We start from the raw sequence: 20684 nt of genomic DNA, 5'->3' as shown, positions 1-20684 counted from the left end.
CATAAGTGAGGTAGCTGGCTCTAGAATGAAGGACTTTCTGACAAAAATTGTGGCTTCCTGTTCTGTATTTTGTAATGGCTGATAACATAATAGAAAAATGGCTTTAAGGATCTTCAGATGTCGTTGAGTTCATAGCCAAAGGCAGAATTTGCTGTAAGTAACCCTTTTCAGGCAGTTTTTTGTCTAACTATAATACTGACCTACTGACTGTTGACTTTCCTTGAGTTAATTTGGATTAGCACCTGCGTAATTAAGAGCACAGCAGAGAGAAGTATCTGGCAAGGCTTCCTACTGATGTGCCCTGGTCCACTCACATGTCCTTGCCCTTCCCCATCATTCCATCACTTCAGCAAATACTGTTTAAAGCAGTGCTTGCCTTTTGCTTTTAGATTTAGGCATAGGCTGGCCCTCTGAATACTCTCTTTTATGTCCAGTCCTGCTTTGCAGGCTGAAATGGACTGAGCAGCTTGCATAATATATAAATATGTACTATGCAAAGCATGGGATGTTTTTTACCAATTTCATTGCATAAAGCAGTTTTGGGAGCAAAGGTGCCAGTGTGTCTGTGATAACTGATTTGTTTAACCAATTCAAAGCTGCCTATATTGCTGTATAAAATTTCACCTAGCTGAAAAATAAGTTTATTCTTGTGCATTTCCAGTCAGGGGTCACATAAGAAAGTGCTTAGTGGGACTCCTATTTGATTTGGCACTAATAATAAAAAAAACCCGTGAACCCTCAAACACTGTCTGTGTTCTGTGACTTCTAGCATATCCCAACATCTATTTCAAAATAGTCTTGAGCTATGGTTTCACTTTCAAGGGCGTTGGGTGAGAAAGAAGTAAATTAATACTTCTGGGAAAAATTAGCTGATGTTGAAGGAGAAAACTTGAGCTTCATTTGTGGGGGGGAATGTTAAATAGAAAAAATAGAAAAGGATCTCTTATTAATCTTCTCCTTTTTTTCTTCTTATTTCTGCCCAGGATTCATCAGCCAGCCATCAAAATAAGACACCTTGAGCCCTGGAAAATTGCTCTAATTGTTACCGGAACAGCAGTGGCAGCAGCTATCACCATCGGTCTCCTAGTTTATTTTCTGGCATATGGTAAGTTTCGTATCACCGTTCCTATGTTTAGTGCATTTTCTTTGTGCTTGTTGTGCAACACAGTGCTGGGAGTTTGCTTTTCATCAGTCTGTCTAAAGCTTATTTGGGGAAAACCCAACAACTTCTCTAGAGCTCTCTTTCCTTCCTCATTTGGCATCTTTGCAGATCTCTTAAGAACTTTTTCGGCTGTGCAGGGTAGTTTAGGGCTGTGGTTTCTGTTGGCTTTCACTTGCTTTCCCTCCGTGCACATCTTCCTCACTATCTACTACTGTGAAGAGGTCAACACACAAGTCTTCTGGTCTCCCTTATGCGAGTGACAGAGCCTTCAGCTTGTTTCTATCTGTGGTGTTTCTCTGTTACCTTGCCCTGATCACCAGTGGCCACCTGCCAGGGCTTGGCATTGAGTGGGCATACAGGCCAGGAAGGAAGGTACTTGACCAGCAAGATGCACCTTGTGATCCTGTGTGAGCCCAAAGTGCTGTTGGTTGGCCACAGATACAATTGTTGGGGAAACGAGGCTTTTTGTCACTACTTGGTTTAGATCACCTAACTCAACTGAGTTCTTGCTCCTGGGCTCCTAGCTCTTGGAAGCAGTATTTTAATGGAGTTGAATACAGACGCTCCCTAGATGTCTGGAAATCAGTCAGCTCCAGGTGTTTCTCTAAAGTTCATTCATCTTGGTGCTTTGAGTATTGCCTGTTCTTCTTCTTCTTTCCCTTTACAGATCAGAAACTGTTCTATTACAGTGGCAATGTAAAAATCACCAACATCCGGTACAATAATGAATTGTCCAGACAGTCCTCAGGAAGGTTTAGAGACCTGAGTGAGAGGATTGAGAGACTGGTAAGTTTGGACCTTTGTGCCTTTCTGTTGTTAAGGGCTGTGTGATAATACAAGAGTCATTGATGTGAACGGCACACTCTTAGACCACGAGTGTCTGGTGTACCCTGAGCCCCCATGGTTAGCAGACCCAGGAAATGGATGGCATGAGAGTCATGATCGCACCTGGCAGACCAGGCACTTGCCAGTCTGCTTGCTCTAGCATGTCACCTCTCTTTGTCCCTGCAGTGGTGGAGCAGATATTGACAATAATCTCATCTTCCTCCTATATCACTAGTCATTTGTTTATGTCTTCTCTTTCCCTGCCCTGAGCCTGGCTTTGTGATTTGTGCCCACTGTCTCTAAGGAAAGCATGCTTTTACACCATCTCCCTTACGGGGTGGGGAATTCTACCTGTCGGCCTGTTGCTGTGTGTGTGTTGGGAAAACAATACACAAGCCCTTTTCCTGTGCCTTCGGTATGTTTTGTTGGGAAACCCTCCTACAAATAACAGAGGCTGCTGAGTGGCTCTCAGTCATACAGTAGCTATGGAAATAAATAGACACATTGCAATTTCCTTTCTTGTTTTCTCTTTGAGACACTTCCCCACAGATGATAATTACAGAGTTCAGCTCTTTACAGCAATAAGCATGTGATTGTGCTTGTATCTTTTTGTGTTTCATTCACCAGGGTCCGATGCATATCTCTTACCTCCTGTTTAGCAACCTTGAACAGATACTCAGTTAACAGGACAATCAATACTTTGCACAATTGATTTGGCAGTGCTAGCGTCTCTTCCTGACTCCACTGCTAAGGGCCTCAGAGATCTTAGTCAAGTTGTCCTCTTTTCTGTGCTTGTTTCCTTTCTGCCCTCTTTGCCTACCAGGGACTGCACCGTATTTCCCAAGATCCGCTCCTGGTGCATGTCTGTATGTATAGAGTCTTACATAAGCTGCATTTACTTAGGTGCTACCACTTTATAACTATTACCTAATAATTGCAGGCTTTTAACCTTGTGATATAGGACCTTGGAGAGGGAATGTTCTCACTGACCAAGAAGATACTGTGTATTGCTGAGGTGGGAGGAAGGCAAGTGCTGGGGAGAAGTCTGAGGAATAACACTTTACTGAGAAAAGCTGTATCCCTTTCTCCCACTCCATTCCCTCTTCATTTTTTAAAAAAGTGGCTCCTTTGGCAAAGAAACACTTATTTTAGATAAGAAGTTCTTTCAGACAGTGTCCAATGCAGTCAGATTTCCTCTGAACGTGGCTATTAATTTAGATGCTTGAATGGAAGCCAATGCTTTAGAAACCCTGTCTCCTCTATGGGTGTTGAGCACTTCTGACAATAGTGACAGTAAATACCAGTGCTGGTTGAGCAGTGAGAACCATTATTTCAGGGCATGTTAATTTTACCTGATAAGTAACACTATAACAAACATACAGAGAACTGGGTTGCCTTTCCTTCATTCCTGGGAATTTTCTTAAAAGCTGTCTTTAGTTCAGCCATTAACTTCTACCTCCCTGTCTCAAATTTGGTGAGTTCTTTGCTGTAATTTTAGGTCAGCTGATATAAATAGTCCCTGCTATAAACTTTGACTTTTTGTGCTTTTAGCTCCAGATGTTCCATCTAGCAACAACTATGATTGAGAATTGCCCATAAACTTATTTAAAGTGACTCCATACACTAATGAGTAACAGTATGTTACTTGCAAGTCTGATTGTCTACAAGCACAACTCAGCTTGTGGTGATAAAAATCAAAGCAATCTTTCCAGAGACAGAAATATCCTCTTGTCTTCTTGACAGACAGCTGTCTCAGGACATCTGCATTTTTATTTTCAGGGTTTTCACACCATCTCTTTAATAGAGGAGGAGAGAGTTGAGTTTTTTTATCGAGTTCCCTGATTTGTCTGGAATTACCAAAATCCTTTGCAGTCTTTCCCTGGCTGCTGTCAGGGTTTTGGATGTCCAAGCCTTCCCATTGTCATAGTAGTAACGATACGTTAAGATCATGTTGTGAAACAGTGAGTCAATGCAGATAAATGCGATGTCTTTCACAATACTTGGTGCAAAGTGAACAGAAGTGAATCATCTCTGATAATCAGAAGCATCCAAATTACCTCAGTTAGTGCGACTCCCTCCCAAGTGCTCCCTTCTCTGATCCCTCCCTGGTGAAGCTTCCTTCATTTGTTCCCAGAACAACCCTGAAAGGAGCTCTTTTCAGGGTTGATGTTCCACCAGGAAAAATGGTTTTGCTCCCATAGGGAAGTCACACCATGCCTTGCTTGGGACTGGCAGCAAATGTCCTGATGTTTGCTTTGGTTTCCAGAGTTGAGTAGTAACACCCATTGTGTGAACAACATTCCTGACTCTCTTATCTCATTGAAGGTGGGAGGGAATGCAGCCAGATCATGCCAGAGAGCTGATGAAGCTGGTACACCAGTCAACATCTCAGGGCTGACTGGAAAGTCTGGAAAATGTCTTGTGGGGTGGAGCTGGGGGGACTGAGGAACAGATGATGAAAGATCTTTCCTCCTTGCCTGGCTTCTTTCAAGTGGCTATGAGGGCTTCCTCTGTGGTGTCTCGAAAAAGCAGACCTGACTGAATGCCATGGTGGAAAGAGATTTTCCAGCTCACCAGAGCCTCCTTGTTTTTCTAGCTGGACCATTCATTCTTCCTTTGCCAAGAGAAAATTCCAGACCATTCCTCTTGTAGTGGATAAAAAGGGCACAGTCACAGCCTTAATGGCTCCTTCCCCAGGGAGCCTCTATTTTATAGTGGGTTCACTTAATGCTTGGCTGATCTGCACAACTTTTACCCACTGGTTTTCTCCAACTCTTACACATGACTTTGATTTTTTTTCTTCTCCCACAAAATGTATTAATTGTTTTGGATTTCCCAAGAATTCCTTGGAGGTCATAACTACCCTCTCACTAACAGCATCCCGGCATAGATTTCCAAGGCCTTGCTCTAAGCTTTGCTTCTTCAGCCCCTCTGGCACTCAGAAGTGTGGAGGGAGCTGAGACAGCCAGCTCTAGATAGACCTGGGTGACTGGGATGATCCCAGTTGCCTACCCTGGGCAGCTGTGCTAACTGCCCTGTGTGCAGGGAGAAGAGTGGCACAGCTTTGTGTCCAGCAATGCAAAGTCATCTTTAACCCCAAGAGAAGGAGGTGTGCATTCAGGAGAGCTTGAAATCAGTACCTCATCAAGCCCATCTTAATGAGAATTGTTTCAGCTGAAGGCTGGCAGGTGTCTAACTGTGAGACAGTAGTGGATACCAAGCAGCCTCAGCACGTGACCCCTTCAGTACACGGCTGGTTGCTCAATAGAAAGGAACACCAGCCTTTACCCTGCCCACCAGTGACTTGCAGACCTGTCTGCTCTTTTTACCACTACAATAACTTTCTGATACTTTTTCCTAGATATTGTGGGCTTTCCCCTCTTTGAGGATAGCCTATGCCACCCTTCTCCTTTCCCAGGCACCTAGTATCTCCCCGTCTCCTTCTCCTCTGACCAGAGCTGTTCCCAGCCCTGCTGTCGGGCTGCTTCTTCCTGTCCTAGTCCATGTGTCTTTGTGGACTCTTGCGTTAGACACTGTATCCTCCCCTGCTCCTGGGACTATGCCCTGTCCATTATCCCCTACTCTCTCCTACACCAATATGACGGTAAGCCAGGCCGTGGGTTGGGTGGATGGATGCTCCTCAGGTATGAATGTAGCATGGCTCCCTCCTTGGCTCATGAGGTGGCTGGGGGAGAGGTGAGGTGTTTGTTTTCTCTCTGTGAGTGCCTCAAGCCATGGAATGGACTGGCATGGATTTCCCTGGTTGTCTCATCATCCACAAGGCACCTGGGATCTCCCCCGTCCTTTCACCGTCTGAAACCCAACACAGAACTAACTGGCTTGACCTAGGCAGAGTGGCTGGGTATTGTATTAAAAGGATACCCAGGTACTTCTCCTCAGAAACTACGGCCTATCCCAATATTTCTATTGAAGTAATGGAATTTCATCAAGTAATTCTTGCCTCAGGACTCAGTATTGTGTCTCAGGACATCTCTTTTAGAAACAGACAACTTGCTTCAGTGATAAGAGAATCTTTTGTGTCCTTAAGTACAGATGTTGGGGAAAGTTTTTCATTAATACAGCTCTTGAAGTTTGTCCTGTCTGATAGAAATGAATTAGGGTGGGTTTAATTTAGAAATAGTGTCTCTACTGTGTATTGCAGAGGCACATGCGATACCATAGGAAAATGCTGCAGAATTGTTCTGATGACTCTGTCCTCTGTCTGTTCTCGATCAGTTTAAGGACTCACAGACGAGTCCCTGTACTGGAGCTGGTAAGGAAGGAAGCTGTTTTCTCCCTTGGGAGATGATGATTTTAGAGGTTGTTAACACATTTCTCTCACTACAAGGGGGGAGATGCAGAGGGACAGGCAGGTGCCATGCATTTCCCTCCCCCCCCCCCCCCCCCGTTCTTTGTGCTGCTAAGGTGAGTGAGGATCTCAAGGACTGTCAAGTGCAGCATTTGGTACTCAGTAGCTGTCTGCAGCTCTGCACTGTCCCTGCTGCTTTGTGGCTCACAAACAGGGCTTGCTAGCTGAATCCAATGCTTCTGCTTAGCTGGCCTCTGGGCCACCACTGTGAAGGACAACTCCTCTGTGCAGACAGGGAACTGCATTGCAGGGAGATGAAAGGCCAAATCCGTAAAGCCACTTCAGCATCTGAGAAGAGATAGGAAAGAATTTTTCAAGTGCCTATGGGTAATGAGGAAAGGACCTGCTTGGTTCCTTTGGTACACTCAGGTTTTATTCACTGTCATCACAGTACTTGAGTTGCTTTGTGCTTGTTCTCTCTTGACTCCCATGTAGACACATGCTTCCATGGAAAGCAGACCTTTAACACCTGATAACCTTATTTGGTGGGTGGGTTAGCCTTCAACAGGATGCTTGTAACTGAAAGACTCTCTGCTTTATACCCAGTGATAAGCTTGCAGTCATCCCCGGTATCAGGAAGTACCTTGTATCATTTCAGTTGTGAATAGCTTACTGTCACATCTGCAGGGCCAAAGCCTGAAGTACGGGCTGAGGTTTCCATCTGAGCTGAACTCAAAGGAAGCCTAGCTGAAAAGACAGGCAGTAAGTAAGTGAGTAGATGAGACCTCTGTTTTGTGACACTTGGCCTTTTTAGGGTCAGATGTGACTTAAGTCTTCCTGGGGAGAAGTGTGTGTGTGTATTTGGGAGATAGAGGGAATTGAAATATTTATCACTTCAGAGCCAAGAGCTAGCTGCAAAGCTGCCTGAAACTGTACACAACTTGTGTTTGTCACATCTTCCAGGCGGGTGTTAAGGTAAAGCTCAGAAGCGTGTGGCTTGCTCCATCAGTGCCTTATGGTCCTTGGGTCGGGAGAGTAATTCAGTGGAGCAGATCCCCAAGGCAGCAGGTTTTTGAAACACTCCTAAAGACTATTTGCTCTGGGAGACCAGACTGTGTGGACTAATTTAAAGCTGATAACTGAGCGTGCCCCAAGGAAAGGGAGTGTGCTGAAGTTCAAGGGAGTCTAACGCGACTCTTTTTTTTCACAGCAGGTACAAGTATCTACAAGTATCATGTAGCTTCATTTGCTATATGTGTGCTGTTCCCCCCCCCACCTCCATAAAACACTTATTTTCCCCTCTCAGCCCCTGAAACAAAAGAAAATCAAAAATACATTGGACAGATCACAGAAAGAGAAATTATGGTAGCTGCAGCAGCCAAACATTTCCAAGGACTTTTCAGAGTCTTGCAACACCCAGACCAAACTGAGTAAGAACCTTCCTGGATGTATCAAGTTTCAAAAGAGATTTGGTAGTGTTTTCAGATACAGACCCCAAAATTTAAAACCTAAGTCCTTGTTTAAACCCAAGCATTCCTACGTTCTGTATGTGTGACCTTAAGTACTTGCTTAGTACCAATACGAGCTGAGAAGAACAGAACTTTTATTGAAAGTTTCTCTAGTTCTTCTCTGAAGGCAATTCTATTTAGAAGTGCATCTATAATACAAAAGCCAGAAAATGAAGCTTTTTAAATTAAGATTTTTGGAGACTTTTTAATAATACTCTTCCCTTTTCCTTGTTCTGCAAAATAATGTTGTAAAATCGGAAAAAAAAATCTTTTCTCTATGTAAAAAAAGATCTTTAAGATTAAGGAGCATTTTGAAAAAAAAAAAATCCTAAAATAAATTTAGGGCATTTGACAACTTCTGCTTTGAAAGCTTTATTTTAAGAGAATGGTCCTCGCAAATGGGAAGCATTGTCCTTGGACTAGCATGGTACAATAAGGGTGCCCTCTATGGGTAACTGCGGCTGGAAACAAAGCAGAAAGCATCTCTCCACCGTAATTCAGCCAGCTGGGAAACACGGTAATCCAACAGTGGCCAAGATGACACTGTGGCGACTTGTTTATTTATCTCTGGAATTAGAGGTTGACAGCATGCTTGACTATCAGTATGTACATATACAGGTGTGGCCTTGAAGATATAGGTGAAATGCTCTACACTGAGAGAGGTAATAACTCACAGAAAGCACTTGCATCTCACTTGTGATGCTTTTTTTCAGAAATTCCTATTGAAATCAAAGAAGAAAAAGACAACTGGCATAGGCATATACCACATTGTTTTAAAAACTGAGAGGCTTTCTTCCTTTAACTTTCTATTTCCAGTTTTTCCTGCTTCCACAGGTCACAGTAGCACAGGGAACTAAAAAAATATTGAAGAAAATATGAAGTACTTTTAAATGCTAGAGTGAGTTGATGCAGTGTGGTGCACGAAGCTGTAGCTTAGTGTTCTCCCTCGCCTTTAAGATCTCAAACTGTCACTGTGCTCTACCTAAATAGCATGAATTTCCAGGATGAAATAGTTAGTTATCAACCATGTACCTAATATCCAACTTTTTCTCTAACTTCAATTCTACGATCCTTCAACTTCATAGATTCTTTGACTTATTAATACAACATCATTTTCTCAAGTAATAGGTATACAAGATGATTTTTCTTTTTCATTTTTTTCTTGGTTCATCAAGGTAGAAGCTCCAATAAGTACGTGCAAAGTCAGAAAAATCATAAGAAGACACACCACACCCACACCCCTCCAAATAAGTAACTCTAATTCAGATCCAGTGTGTGGCAAGAAAAGCTATAAAATGTGCACAAGGAAAATGGATGTGAACCTGAGCTGGAAAAAAGAATTAAAAATTAAATAAAGGGCAGTGTGTGATTAAGGGTAGAATCTTATCTTAATTATAAACCCACAATCCAGAATTACTGCATTGTTTACAGGTAATTAAATCAATGAAGTGATTCAAGACGTGAACTGCTGTCACTGAGATCAAAATCTGGCTGGTCAAGAGAGCCGCTCTTTAGAATATTGTGCTGTCAAAACGGAGAATCCAAAATCAGTACTGAACTCGCATGGTTGATGGTATTTGGGCACTTGTAACCTGAGTACATCACCACTGATCTTCCTTAGATTTCATAAAACTATTCTTTTCCTAAGAGCTATTTATTCCTGTATTTCAGCTACTTACCTCTAAGTTTTGCTGAAAAAAAAACAGAGGGCACAGAATCATTTTCCTGGGAAGAGCATACTTTTTTTTGAAAAAAAAACCCCACACTCACACAAAAGCCCTTCTCTGCATATTGGCCCAAACAGTTTTCTCTCAAAACTTGATTTTCTCTCCAAAAGTTGGAAAATCTCCTCCCTAAGTGGACAAAATTTCAATGGCAGTGTGAAAGTTTTAGGAAGCTAATTATGGACAATTGAAAGCAGGGAGTAGGAATGGGAATACTTAGGTGACCTTAATTCCAGCTGTCACTATTACATGGCTATAATGAAACCCTCATGCCATTACATGCCTTTGAAATTGGTTGCACTAGGCATAAGCACAGTACTTTAAATCCTGACATTATCCCATGTATTAGTCCTCTTAATTTCTTTTATTAGAAAGACCAGTCTTTTTAGGAACTACTGTACGTGGTCAGTTCTTTCTCGTTTGCAGCCGATACCTCCACAAACCGTCCAGCTGAGATCCTTATTTTAGTGCAAAGTCAGATAGTGCTTACTCACCTCCCAGCTTTAGCAGTCCGGTTAGTTTGAACTCTGTGAAGAGTTTGTGGTACCATTTGCAGATGTATGGGATCACACTGCTCTTGCCTGCTGTGACACATGCTGTCTTTGTGTATGTGCGGTTTCTGATGGGGAAGTTTCTGATCTTCTGGTTTGCTGGAGGCCCAGGGATCATTACACTTACTCTCATTCGGGTCCATTTTCTTCATCTCGGGCAAGCACTGTGGCTGTAGGGCTGTCACTGCTGTGAGTAATTGGTATCTGTGTTCCTAAGGGGAGCGTGATATTCACATCCTGGTTTGGGACAGTGCCAGGTTCAGGTTTTGCTGTCCCCGTGTATGTGGTCCTTTATCCTCCTGCCCTCTCTCCCTCTAACATCTGGTAGAGTTCCCAACTAACCCCTCAGTTGAAACCTGGGCAGGAGATATGTTAAGTTCTCAAGGGAGCTGGTACCGGATTTGCATTGCGGTCAGCTCTGGGGGTCTCAGCAGGTTGAGCTGTAAATTGGATGCAAATTGGTCAGCAAGTTGGGTGCTAGGTACAGAATTAACATAACTGATTAGAAGCCCTTTGTATTGTATGATTGCCACGAAACTGTAGAGTCACTGAACCAGGTGGTATGTTCCAATTAATATTTACAGTCAAAAAGCTTTAAAAATCAATAGTAATAGGCTTTACATCCTAAAGAGCTAGTGAGGCAAGAGGAAGAATGTAATATGAGGATAGCTGTTGAAGGACTAAACCGGCAGCAAGCAAAAGAGCAACAGTATGGAGCAACAAGAGGATTTGTGCTCCCAAACCTACTGAATGCTTTTTAACATCCCACATAAGTAATTCAGTGGGTTCAGCAAATATTCCAATCTGTCAAACTAGATTTCAGATAACCTTTTTGATAAACCCTGTTACCTTGCGTGCAGTAGCAGAGCAGTGTGTTGTGGGAGAAAGCAAGGGCTGACACAGCTGATATTGCTGGGTTGCTTCGATACCCAGCTGTACATCTGGGCAAGCCCAGCTCACATCAGCCCCGTCCTACACTGGAGCAATGGGATCCCTGTCACATGTGACCTCCTTCCAGAGCCTGGGGGGTTTTTTGGGTTCTAGGGAGGCAGGGCATATTAGGTAACTCTGAAATCATAAAGATTTTAGAAGGTTGCTCACAGGCCTCAGTGGGTTGGCCATGGTGCAACACGAGAAAAAGAGAATAATGATGAGATACAGAGTTATTCAAGACAGGGTAGGAAAACAAGTCTTGTTCATCAAGGTTTAAAGCAACTTCTGGCTGCAAGGAACAAGGAAGAAATTCTTTTGTGGCTGGGTTTGTAAAGGTGGGAATGTTTTGCCCTCTTATTGCATCTTTGGTACTAGCTACTATTAGTTACTGTATTGGCATAGATGGACCAGCGTTCAGGACTGAAGTCCAGTTTGTCTTAGAAAATTACACTGCATGGAGAGAGTTTTGCAAAAAGGATAGAGGATATGAAATTAAATTGCGGAAATACCAGATGGCATTAAGCTAGCAAACATTAACTTAAAGAAAATCTTGTTTGGATGAATGCTAAAATAAAGGCTGTTGGGAAAATGCTGCTCACTTGAAGGAGCAGGACTTGGCACTTGGTTAAGAATACTTACAGACCTCACCTGCAGCAGCAACTGTCACCATTAAGCAGCTGCTAGACAAGGGCCAGGAAACCAAGTGAGATGCACTTAATCAGTGGATTTAAGGCATCTGGTCATGCCAGGGTCACTTTTGAGTGGCCACAATCAAAGCAAAATGCTTAAAATGACTGTAGATGCTTCTCCCAGGCAGGACGGGGTCCCATCTAGTTACTAGAGCCCTAGTTGCTTTTGTTTCCAGGGTTGTGACTTAAGCTGAAAAGAAAGCTATAAGCAGGCTAGAGAGAAATGTTTACTGTTTGATGTGGGTGTAAAATGCTTTACCAGAAGATGAACAGTAAGAACATGAGACACAACATTAATCTTTGAAAGTTATTATCTGAAGGCATCTTGCTACATCTTTTCCTCTTACATAAACTCTGTATGAATATAAAGATTACCATTCATAATTCAGGTTACCAAAACCATCGTTGAAGGAAAGAGATTTGGGACAGATTCATATCCGTCAAACCGATTCATCAGCAGGTGAGAGATAGTTGCCACAGTGCAGAGGTTTGACTGGCATGTCTTTCCTGATAAGATAGAGCAGATTACAAAAGTAAAAAGTACCAGGTCAGGTTTGAAGGTGTTAAAGGCCCTGCAAGGATCACTGGAAAGAAAACTGCTCTCCAGTTGTTTTTTTTATCTATTGGTGATGTAGTACTAAGGCAGCTCTTAAGGCGGGGGAAGTTAGTGACAGTACGTAAGAGGAAGAGGAAAGTGGCTACTTTCTCACTCAGATATGAAACTGTGAAAGATAATGGAAGTAACACAAGTCCAGTAATTTTGGTATCATTTTAGATCATATGTTTAGTGTTCTCTCCAAAAAAATAACTAACATCCCTTTTGGATTGAATTTTCTGAAAACAATATCTGTGGCTGATAGTCCAGTTGCACTTGGACTCCTTATATTCTTTTCCTAAAAAGCCCTGTGTGTAATTGTGTTTTGTTAGATGCCACTAGAAATCTTTGTCTCTGCTGGAGCACGTGGTGTTCCTGATCAGACTGTATAGAATAGCTAGGAAGTGGTCCAGGGTGAGAAGAAAAGGAGAAAGCTCAACATATTGGGAGTACAAAAAACACAGTCACATGAGCTGCTCAGGCTGTAGCAAAGGTACACAAGAGAATGGGTGACAGAAGTAAGCATCCCCGTATCTGCTGCAGAAATGCAGGTGGAAAGTGTAGCAAAACCCACTTGCAGTCTCTGAGATGAGACAGTATAGATAGCTTGAAAACACAGTTGCCAGGAGGACATAAAGGATTCAGGAATGTCGTACTGACTTAACCCTCCCTTGCAATGGATTGTGAATTCTTGCCCTCTTCAGTCCCAAGCTTAAAGTCAGCCTGCTCTCGCTTTGCTCTTTAGCAATGTAGAAGCTTGAGGTGTACATCAGCCTAGCTCAAGGCTCTCCTTTGTTCACAAAGCACTCTGCAAAGAAGTCCCTGTCCCAAAGGTCTCAAAAGCTCTCAGAGGCAGTGCAGCCAAAGATAGCACATGCCATTGTGTGCCACAAAGCTGGCAGTGCTGCTTAACTCCATGCTTCTGCTTACACAATCATCCGTGAAGCAGTTCACACTGCAACAGAAATGATAAGCAAATGTTATCATTTAAAAAAATAATTAAAATAACTTTTTTGTCTGAGGGCAAATACTTCCAATAACTAAGGGGTTGTGGAACAGGCTGCAGAGTTACAGGAAACAAAATACTTTATTTTTGATTTCTAACTGTATGCCTCATAAAATGCAGCGGTAGCAGCTGGCAATCTGCAAAGTGACAGGATAAAGTGCATTCTGCATATATACAGTAGCTCATTGCAGTTCATATATTTTTTTTTCTGTAGAATTTTGTCTGTTCCAAATGCCTAAGTAATTCCAGATTAACTCCCAGTAACAGCAAGATAATGGATCAGCTCAATGCATGAACGTTAAGAACTCTTTTTTTTCCTTATGAACGTATGCTTAAAATCACCTTAAAATAATAAAATGTGCCATTTTCATCTTGAAATTATTCTGTTTCAGTATCACTGTGTAATGACATGAAGCTTCATCTTATGACAGCCAAGGCTGGAAAGAGGGGCTTTGCGTTCTTTGGAGGAATCCCCCCCAGGTTTCATGCTTACATGCTGAAAGATTTCAACATACTGGAAGTTTGAGAAGCATTACTTTTTTCTCTCCTTTGGAAATCAGAAAATCTGGAGACTTGCTAAATCAGACGGCCTTAATGGGCTAAAAACTACAAAAAAAAAAAAAAAAAAAGACAACTTGCATCATTTTGCAAAGCATTTCTACGTAGTTTTTCCTATAATAAATTTGATGTTTACAGGAGACATTCAATTCACTGATAGGAGGAACTGCGTAACTCACTAGTGACTTTGCTGTTTCTCAATACTTGGTGATCCTGAGCCATTCCTGGCAGAATTTCATGCCATGTTATATCACACTGTGCATTCTCAGACTGATCACGCAATCCTTGAGACAATGTTCAGCTTACAGCAGGATGTGGTTAAACAGGCACCAGCAAAGATGTAATTTGCAGATTGATTCGTTATGAGTCCTAGATTTCCAGTTTCTGATGAGAATTGTTTGACAAGTCTCCTAGCATGTGGCAAGAGAGGCTCAGTGCAGTGCGGAGCACAGCATGCTGTTTCCTTTCTGTAGGCCACCTTTAGGAGGCTGTGCTTTGGGAAATTGGAGCAGTATGTTTCAAGGATGTTTATAAATATCTCTCATTATGCCTGAGAGTGAACATTGATGTAGTCATGGGATATTTAGAAAAAAGAGTTAACTTTTTATGATGTGCCTTAGCTCAAATGGGAAACGGTTTGGAAAAGTCTGCAGCAAATGTTATCTAGAGGCTGGGCTGGATTACTTCTCTTGGCTCTGTAAGCTGTGAGTTTGTAACTGAATGCTGTTTTCTGGATGCTCTTTCCAGCAATATGTCTGTTTCCCTCCTTTTTGTTGTTATCTTATATTTTTCTTTTTTCAACAGATCGACAAGACATTTTACAATTCCATTTTAAGGAAAAAATACATCCGTTCACGCTTAATCAGAGTGAGGTATGTGAGATGATAATAAATGCATGCAGCTGAGATAAAATGAAATGTACACCAAGCCCTGTTAGAGAGCCATTTGATCTGACTCAGTAAAGTGTATTTTATGTAAGACTGCAGCATAAACCCCAGTTGAGCATAATCTTACTCTGAACCACCCTTTCCTTTGGATCTTGATGCAGAAGATAAACTTCAGTCAATCCAAATTCTATACAAGTTTGTGTTCAAACTTTGAGCCAGCTTTAGCTAACAAAGCAGATATAAAAAGCTATCTAAAAATAAAAAGCATTTTCAAAACTACTTCCTTCACTATAATGCAAATGTCATTTTACTTCTAGGATTGCTACTGTGCTGGGCTTGTCAGGTAAAACCCAAGCACAGCTGTGCTGGTTCAGAAGGTCCCACTTGTCACTGTTGCATCACAAAGAACAGGCATAAGTAGGTGCCTAGGGAACAGTAGCAGCACAACAGACATGTATGATAACTGCTTCTTAGTATGCTCCCTACCTCCAGCTAGTTACCACCTGGGTTTTCCTAAAGTGGTTGTGGTTGGTTTAGCAGCCCCCAGTAGAGTTATTTTCCAAGGACTTGTCCAGTCTCCCCTGGGCTCTTGAAATTTGTGCATCTCAATCCTTTAGTAAGGAGTTACTTGTGAAGAGCCACCTTCTTTGGATCATTCAATTCTTGTGCTGGAAGAGGTGATGAGAAGTTGATCTCTATCCCTCCTCTCTGTGCAATTCGTGGTATCGGACACTCCCATCATATCCCTTTTCTCTCCTGTACCCCATGAGCTCCTCTCTTTTTTCAGTTGAAAGTCCCAGCCTGCTCAGCCATTCTTTGCAGGAACTGTTCCGTGTCACTTTGTCACCCTGCTCCATATCTCCTTCAGGTCTGCTGTCCCTGCTTTTTGAGATGAAGGGGTCAGATCCATGGTTGGGATTATTATTGAGCAATGTTTTGGGGTTTTTTTCTCTTTTATTTTCAGTTCATTTGCCAATAATACCTAATGTTTGATTTTATTTTTTGACCACTGTTGAGTGCTGAAAATTACTTTTTTATAAAACTGTCTATTGTAATATACTAAGGTCTTGTTCCTGAGTCACAGTGCCCATTGCTTTGCAAGTAAACCTTGAATGTCTTAATAATTATCACACACTAAAGCTGCAAGACTAATGATAGCAGCCTCAAGATCTTCTTCTTGTGAATGTATTTCTCCTTGTTCTTCTACAGTTTGTGACATCCTGCCTCCTGATCTACGTTAGCTTAATCCCCAGTTACACACAAGTCATTATTTGAAAGAATGTAACTTTAGGAATATTTTTCGATACTGACTAGAGTGTTATAAGTGTAGACAAAGTGATATAAGGATGAGAGGCCAATCTGTAGCGAGAAATAACATTTTTCATTACTTCTCATTCCCAAGGACAGACTGAGGTATTTGCTGTGATGTTTGCTGTGCTGAATGCAAGACTTGTATGAGCCAAAGCTTGTTTGCTTTTTCAAATATATGCTTTATGCATCTTTAAGTGCTCAGACTGCAAGCTCTTTTAAGCAGGGCTGTTATTGCAAATCTGGTTGGAAAGTACTATGAATATTTTTTGGCTCAGTATAAACAATGCATTAGTAATAAAGCCCACTGCTCGCTGAGAAAGACAAAACAAATCTTGACTAGGTGTCTTTGGATCTGGACCTTTGCTATATAGTGAGTGATTCAAGGCAGGCTGTACTTACCTGAGGGTTTCGAGAGGTGTGGTGTGCTTGCAAGAGTTGATACGGTAATTCCAGTGTGGCACAGCACAGGAAGAGGAGTGGGGGGAGAGGTGAGGGAACACCTCAGAAATGCAGAGCAACACCCACAGTTGGATCAGATAATACGTGGAAAATAAACGGAGTGGCAATCACACTGAAGTTGGCACAAAGGAAAAAACAGCCTGTTGGAAAGTTCACGTATAGCTACTCAATCTCAATTATGAGATCCTTGAGGCGAGGAACATGTCTTTCTGCCCAGCTATGAAACACTCGGCATGCCTTGATGTGCTCATAACACATGGCCTTTTATTTGCCCTTCACTGGCGATAGCAGGGATGTCTGTGTCATTTTGGTCCGTGTTGCTTTCGAAGATCATAGCCTGATTGCATGACTTCTGTATAAGTTACTTGCCTTCTATTGTTAGTTTTCTTATTTTTCCTATATATAATTACAAATTTTCAAGATAGTGAGATATAACTGGAAGATCTTCTTTTTCCTTTCCTATCCAAGTGATGCTTAAGACAGAGCAACCTGCTTTTAGCTCGCCCCCTGTATGAAGTAATTGTGATTCCACCTGTTGTGGGTTGTGTCATTGCTTCTTGGCTCATATAAGAAGAGGCAGAGGAGAGAAGATTCTCGGTGCACACTCTTATCTTCCCACTGTAATGACCAAGGATAAGCCATCCGCAAGCACAGAGCAAGATTTACTATGCCAGATTAGACACTTTGGTGTTTGTAGTCTAGCATTCAATCTCTTGCAGTATCTGATGCTTTATGGAAAAATAAATACTACTACTGGGTGAATTCAGTCTGTTAAAAGATTTTTCTTCCTTTTCTCTCCTCTGATCTCATTACATCAAAACTGTGGAACTGTGTGTCCCGGTGTGGGTGCTACTTGTACTTTTCAGTGACATGTTAGAGACTGTTTTTGTGATGCATCTCCCTGACTGTGATAACTAGATTGTGGATATGCTACTGGGTTTCATTTATTGTTGCATAATGTGAGGTTATTAGTCACATTCTCCCCAGAGGTTGCAGTGGTGGAACTGGGTTGCGTAGCTTCTCCCTTTTGCTCAAGTACCTTTTCGATGATGATTGGAAACTTTTATTCTGTGTATGTACAGGGCCCTGGAAAGGTCTGTCTGGATGCCATTAACCACCTACCTGATGTTTCTGAAGTACTGTGTATCCAGCTTTTCACTGCAATCAAATCAGTTCATTCCCTCCTGCTCTTGCGTCCCAAGCCTGTAGTCACTGACTGCTTTTTAGATTCCATTATAACATTGGTCTGGACATTTGTTCACAGACAGCATCATGCCTTCTTTTAGCGTAAGACGTATTTGACCATCCAGCATTTGCTTGGATTTTTTTTGGCAATTCCTTCCCTCAAAAATGTACAAAATGTTCAAAAATATATCTAATCCTTTATGTTACATTGCCATTGCTAGAGGAGGTAAGATAAAAGCTAAGAAATGCATAAATGGGCTGAAGGTAACCAGACTGTTTCGTTGGTTTGTAGCCCAGATGCTGACGGTGTGATGGCAGAGGCTTTGCTCACATTCTGGTTCTCCTCCACGGATTCTAGAGAAACATTGCGAGAAAGAGTTGAAAGGATCTTACGGAGGGGCCTGAAAAAATACACAGGGCCCCTGAGAATAAATGTCAGATCTTCTACCATTTCAAGTAAGTATATTACATCTCTCTTAAAGGTAGTTCTTGCCCTTTGCTGATTGATGGGACTTGATTTTTTCCCTTCTGATGATGGCTGTTACTGAGTCTGAATGACAGTCTTCCCTGCTCATTAAGTTAGAACAAAAAAAGTGGCGATGTATAAACCCCACCTAAGTCTTTTAAATGTGTCTTAAATATGGATCAACAGCAGCTGTTGCTTTGTGGCCTAGCAGTATACAGCCTTAGCCTCCCTCCAAACTGCAGTAGCAACCTTACGCTACTATCAGGGTAAAGAGTAGGAGCCTCACCACAGTGCTTCAGTACACAGCAACACAAACGTGCTTCTCTGAGGAGCCTGAAGGTGCAGAAACTATGCTCACATGACAGTGGGGAAAGAGCCAACGCACTGAAAATATAATATTTGGTGGGAGGATCAAAATCCTTGCAAATTCCCCAGGGGAAAGGGAAAGAAAGAGAAAATGTTCTTATCTATGTGACTTCTCAGCTGGGGATCTAGCCCCTTCTTTGCAAAGCAGACTTGCATCTGCAGGATATGCAAATTAACAGCAGTGTCTTTTTGATTTAGTGAATTACTAAACAAACACTGAAAGGTGGGTTTCCCTCCTCTCCTACACTTCTGATCTGTTAGAGAATTTTTGTGCAGGCTTTGGCTCTTGTCTCTGACTTGGCTTCAGTTATATATCGTCAGCATTTTTTCTGGGTGTCAGATTTTTCAAGAACGAGTTGCTAGTTGAAAGGAAGGGGCAAATACTTGCTCCATTTGTTTTTGAAGACCTTCCACTCACTCCTGGCGCAAAGGTGACAGTACAACACATTGGTGGGTACTCACTGCTTGCTTTTCCACACTAGACTACTTAAACCAGCAGAGCTCTGAAGAGGCTGGATACCTGTGTTGAAAGAACAAGAAGCCTAGGTAGGCCAGATTCCATGCTGGATGGATCCAGACTTCCTCCCGCTCAGAAATTACCAGGAGCAACCTTTTGTTCTGCCTCTCGGTGCTTCAACTGGGCACGTTGCATTGCAGCAATGCAGTGAAACTCAAATATAAGCTTGTCACAAACCCATTGTTTTTTGATGGGCCAACCAGTCATCCCCATTAGAATGGCTCAGGATGATAGGTGACATCCCTTTGGGCAAAGAATCACCATTTCTCTGCACTGTTTATATGCCAGTAATTCGTGTTCAGCAAAGTGCACATATAATTTCTCTGAGATAGAAATAATGTGTGGGCATCAACTAGAGAAATTCAAAGAGTTTTGGGGTTTTTTGTGGGTTTTTTTTTGTTTGTTTGTTTGTTTTTCTAAAGACAGTCAGGTCCTAATTTAGTGAATTTTGAAGCTTCAGTTTAATTTGGTGCCTTACATAAAGGATAACATTGGAAGGAGTACAAAAATGCTTGTTAGAAAAGGACTGTGATCTTCTCATCAAGTTATCAGATTAGCTGCTTTTATTCAGTCCAGTAAACATGGCAAGTGGCTCAAAACTCTGTTTTAGTTGACCTTGAACTGCACCAGGGCTGTTACAGTAATGCACTAGTTGCTAGTTAAAAAAATTAGCTGATATAATTGAATCACAATGTTTTCATTAAATATTTGGCCTCAGTAAAAGATGGCATCTCTGTGTTACTTTGATAAAGTTGTATGATAAACTTCGTGTTGCTTTTCTTGGCTCTCCCAGTCTAACCATAAAACACTGACTACATAGGTCTACAGGACTAGCATTGTGCAACTGTTACACGTGACACAAAGGAACATAAACAATACCTTGCCATTTCTAGGAGACGACAATAAAAGGTTCCATTTGGATCTTTCTTTGCTAATAGGATTTCAGCAGTGCTATGGGGCTTAGGCAAGGTCCTGTTGGTGCTGCCATTTAAGAAAACCAGGTTGACTCAAGGGAACAGTATAGAATGGAGCACTCCTATGCTTTTAGAGGAGACGCAGGTCAAAATTTATAAAGCTCATCTTCTTCCTCACACCTGGGAGAAGTGACAACTTTCAACAGATCCTGGAAGTCCAGAGAAGGATCTAGGTTTTGCACTTCCCACTTCTCTTTCCTTTCCTGAAACACCCTGTCCAACATTAGTATTTAAACCAAGAAAAGCTAAGAAGCCGTGGATTTCTTCCGTGCTCTACAGCACCTTTCTAAATCTTGCTTCATTGTAGCTTTGATGGTTTTGCCAACTGGAATCCTTGTTTATCTTGAGGCAATCTCAGAACATTTTCATAATGACTTGTAAAAAATCATTAACCTGTTCATTGTAATCACCTTATCAAAATATTCTAATTTGGGGGGCATGATACAGTTCAGTTTAGCTAAGCATAGCTAACTAGTTGAACAAATCCAGGTCAGGCACTTATTTACATTGCATGCTAGGACGGTCTGATAAGAAGAACCTTCTTAAGTCTTCCTCTGTGGATCTAATCATCTTGTTATTCAACACCATGTCTCAACTTGCACTTCACTCAAAAGTATTTGCTTTGAGGGTAAGCTCCAACAAACTCTTGCAAATTGGGT

At 41.9% G+C, this 20684-nt stretch overlaps 1 protein-coding gene across 1 annotated transcript in view; it reads left to right on the top strand.

The window, feature by feature from the left end:
* Nucleotides 1-20684, top strand: part of LOC104343335 (transmembrane protease serine 11E-like) — a 52601-nt gene that overhangs the window by 18184 nt on the left and 13733 nt on the right. The window contains exons 4-7 of the mRNA XM_086464792.1: nt 984-1105; nt 1830-1948; nt 14665-14732; nt 17995-18158. Coding sequence (XP_086320918.1) covers nt 984-1105; nt 1830-1948; nt 14665-14732; nt 17995-18158 — 473 coding nt within the window. The remainder of the gene's footprint in view (nt 1-983; nt 1106-1829; nt 1949-14664; nt 14733-17994; nt 18159-20684) is intronic.

Source organism: Leptosomus discolor, chromosome 4 (genome assembly GCF_034619465.1).
Source record: "Leptosomus discolor isolate bLepDis1 chromosome 4, bLepDis1.hap2, whole genome shotgun sequence".
Taxonomy (NCBI): domain Eukaryota; kingdom Metazoa; phylum Chordata; class Aves; order Leptosomiformes; family Leptosomidae; genus Leptosomus; species Leptosomus discolor.
This window is presented reverse-complemented; position numbering and strand designations above follow the sequence as displayed.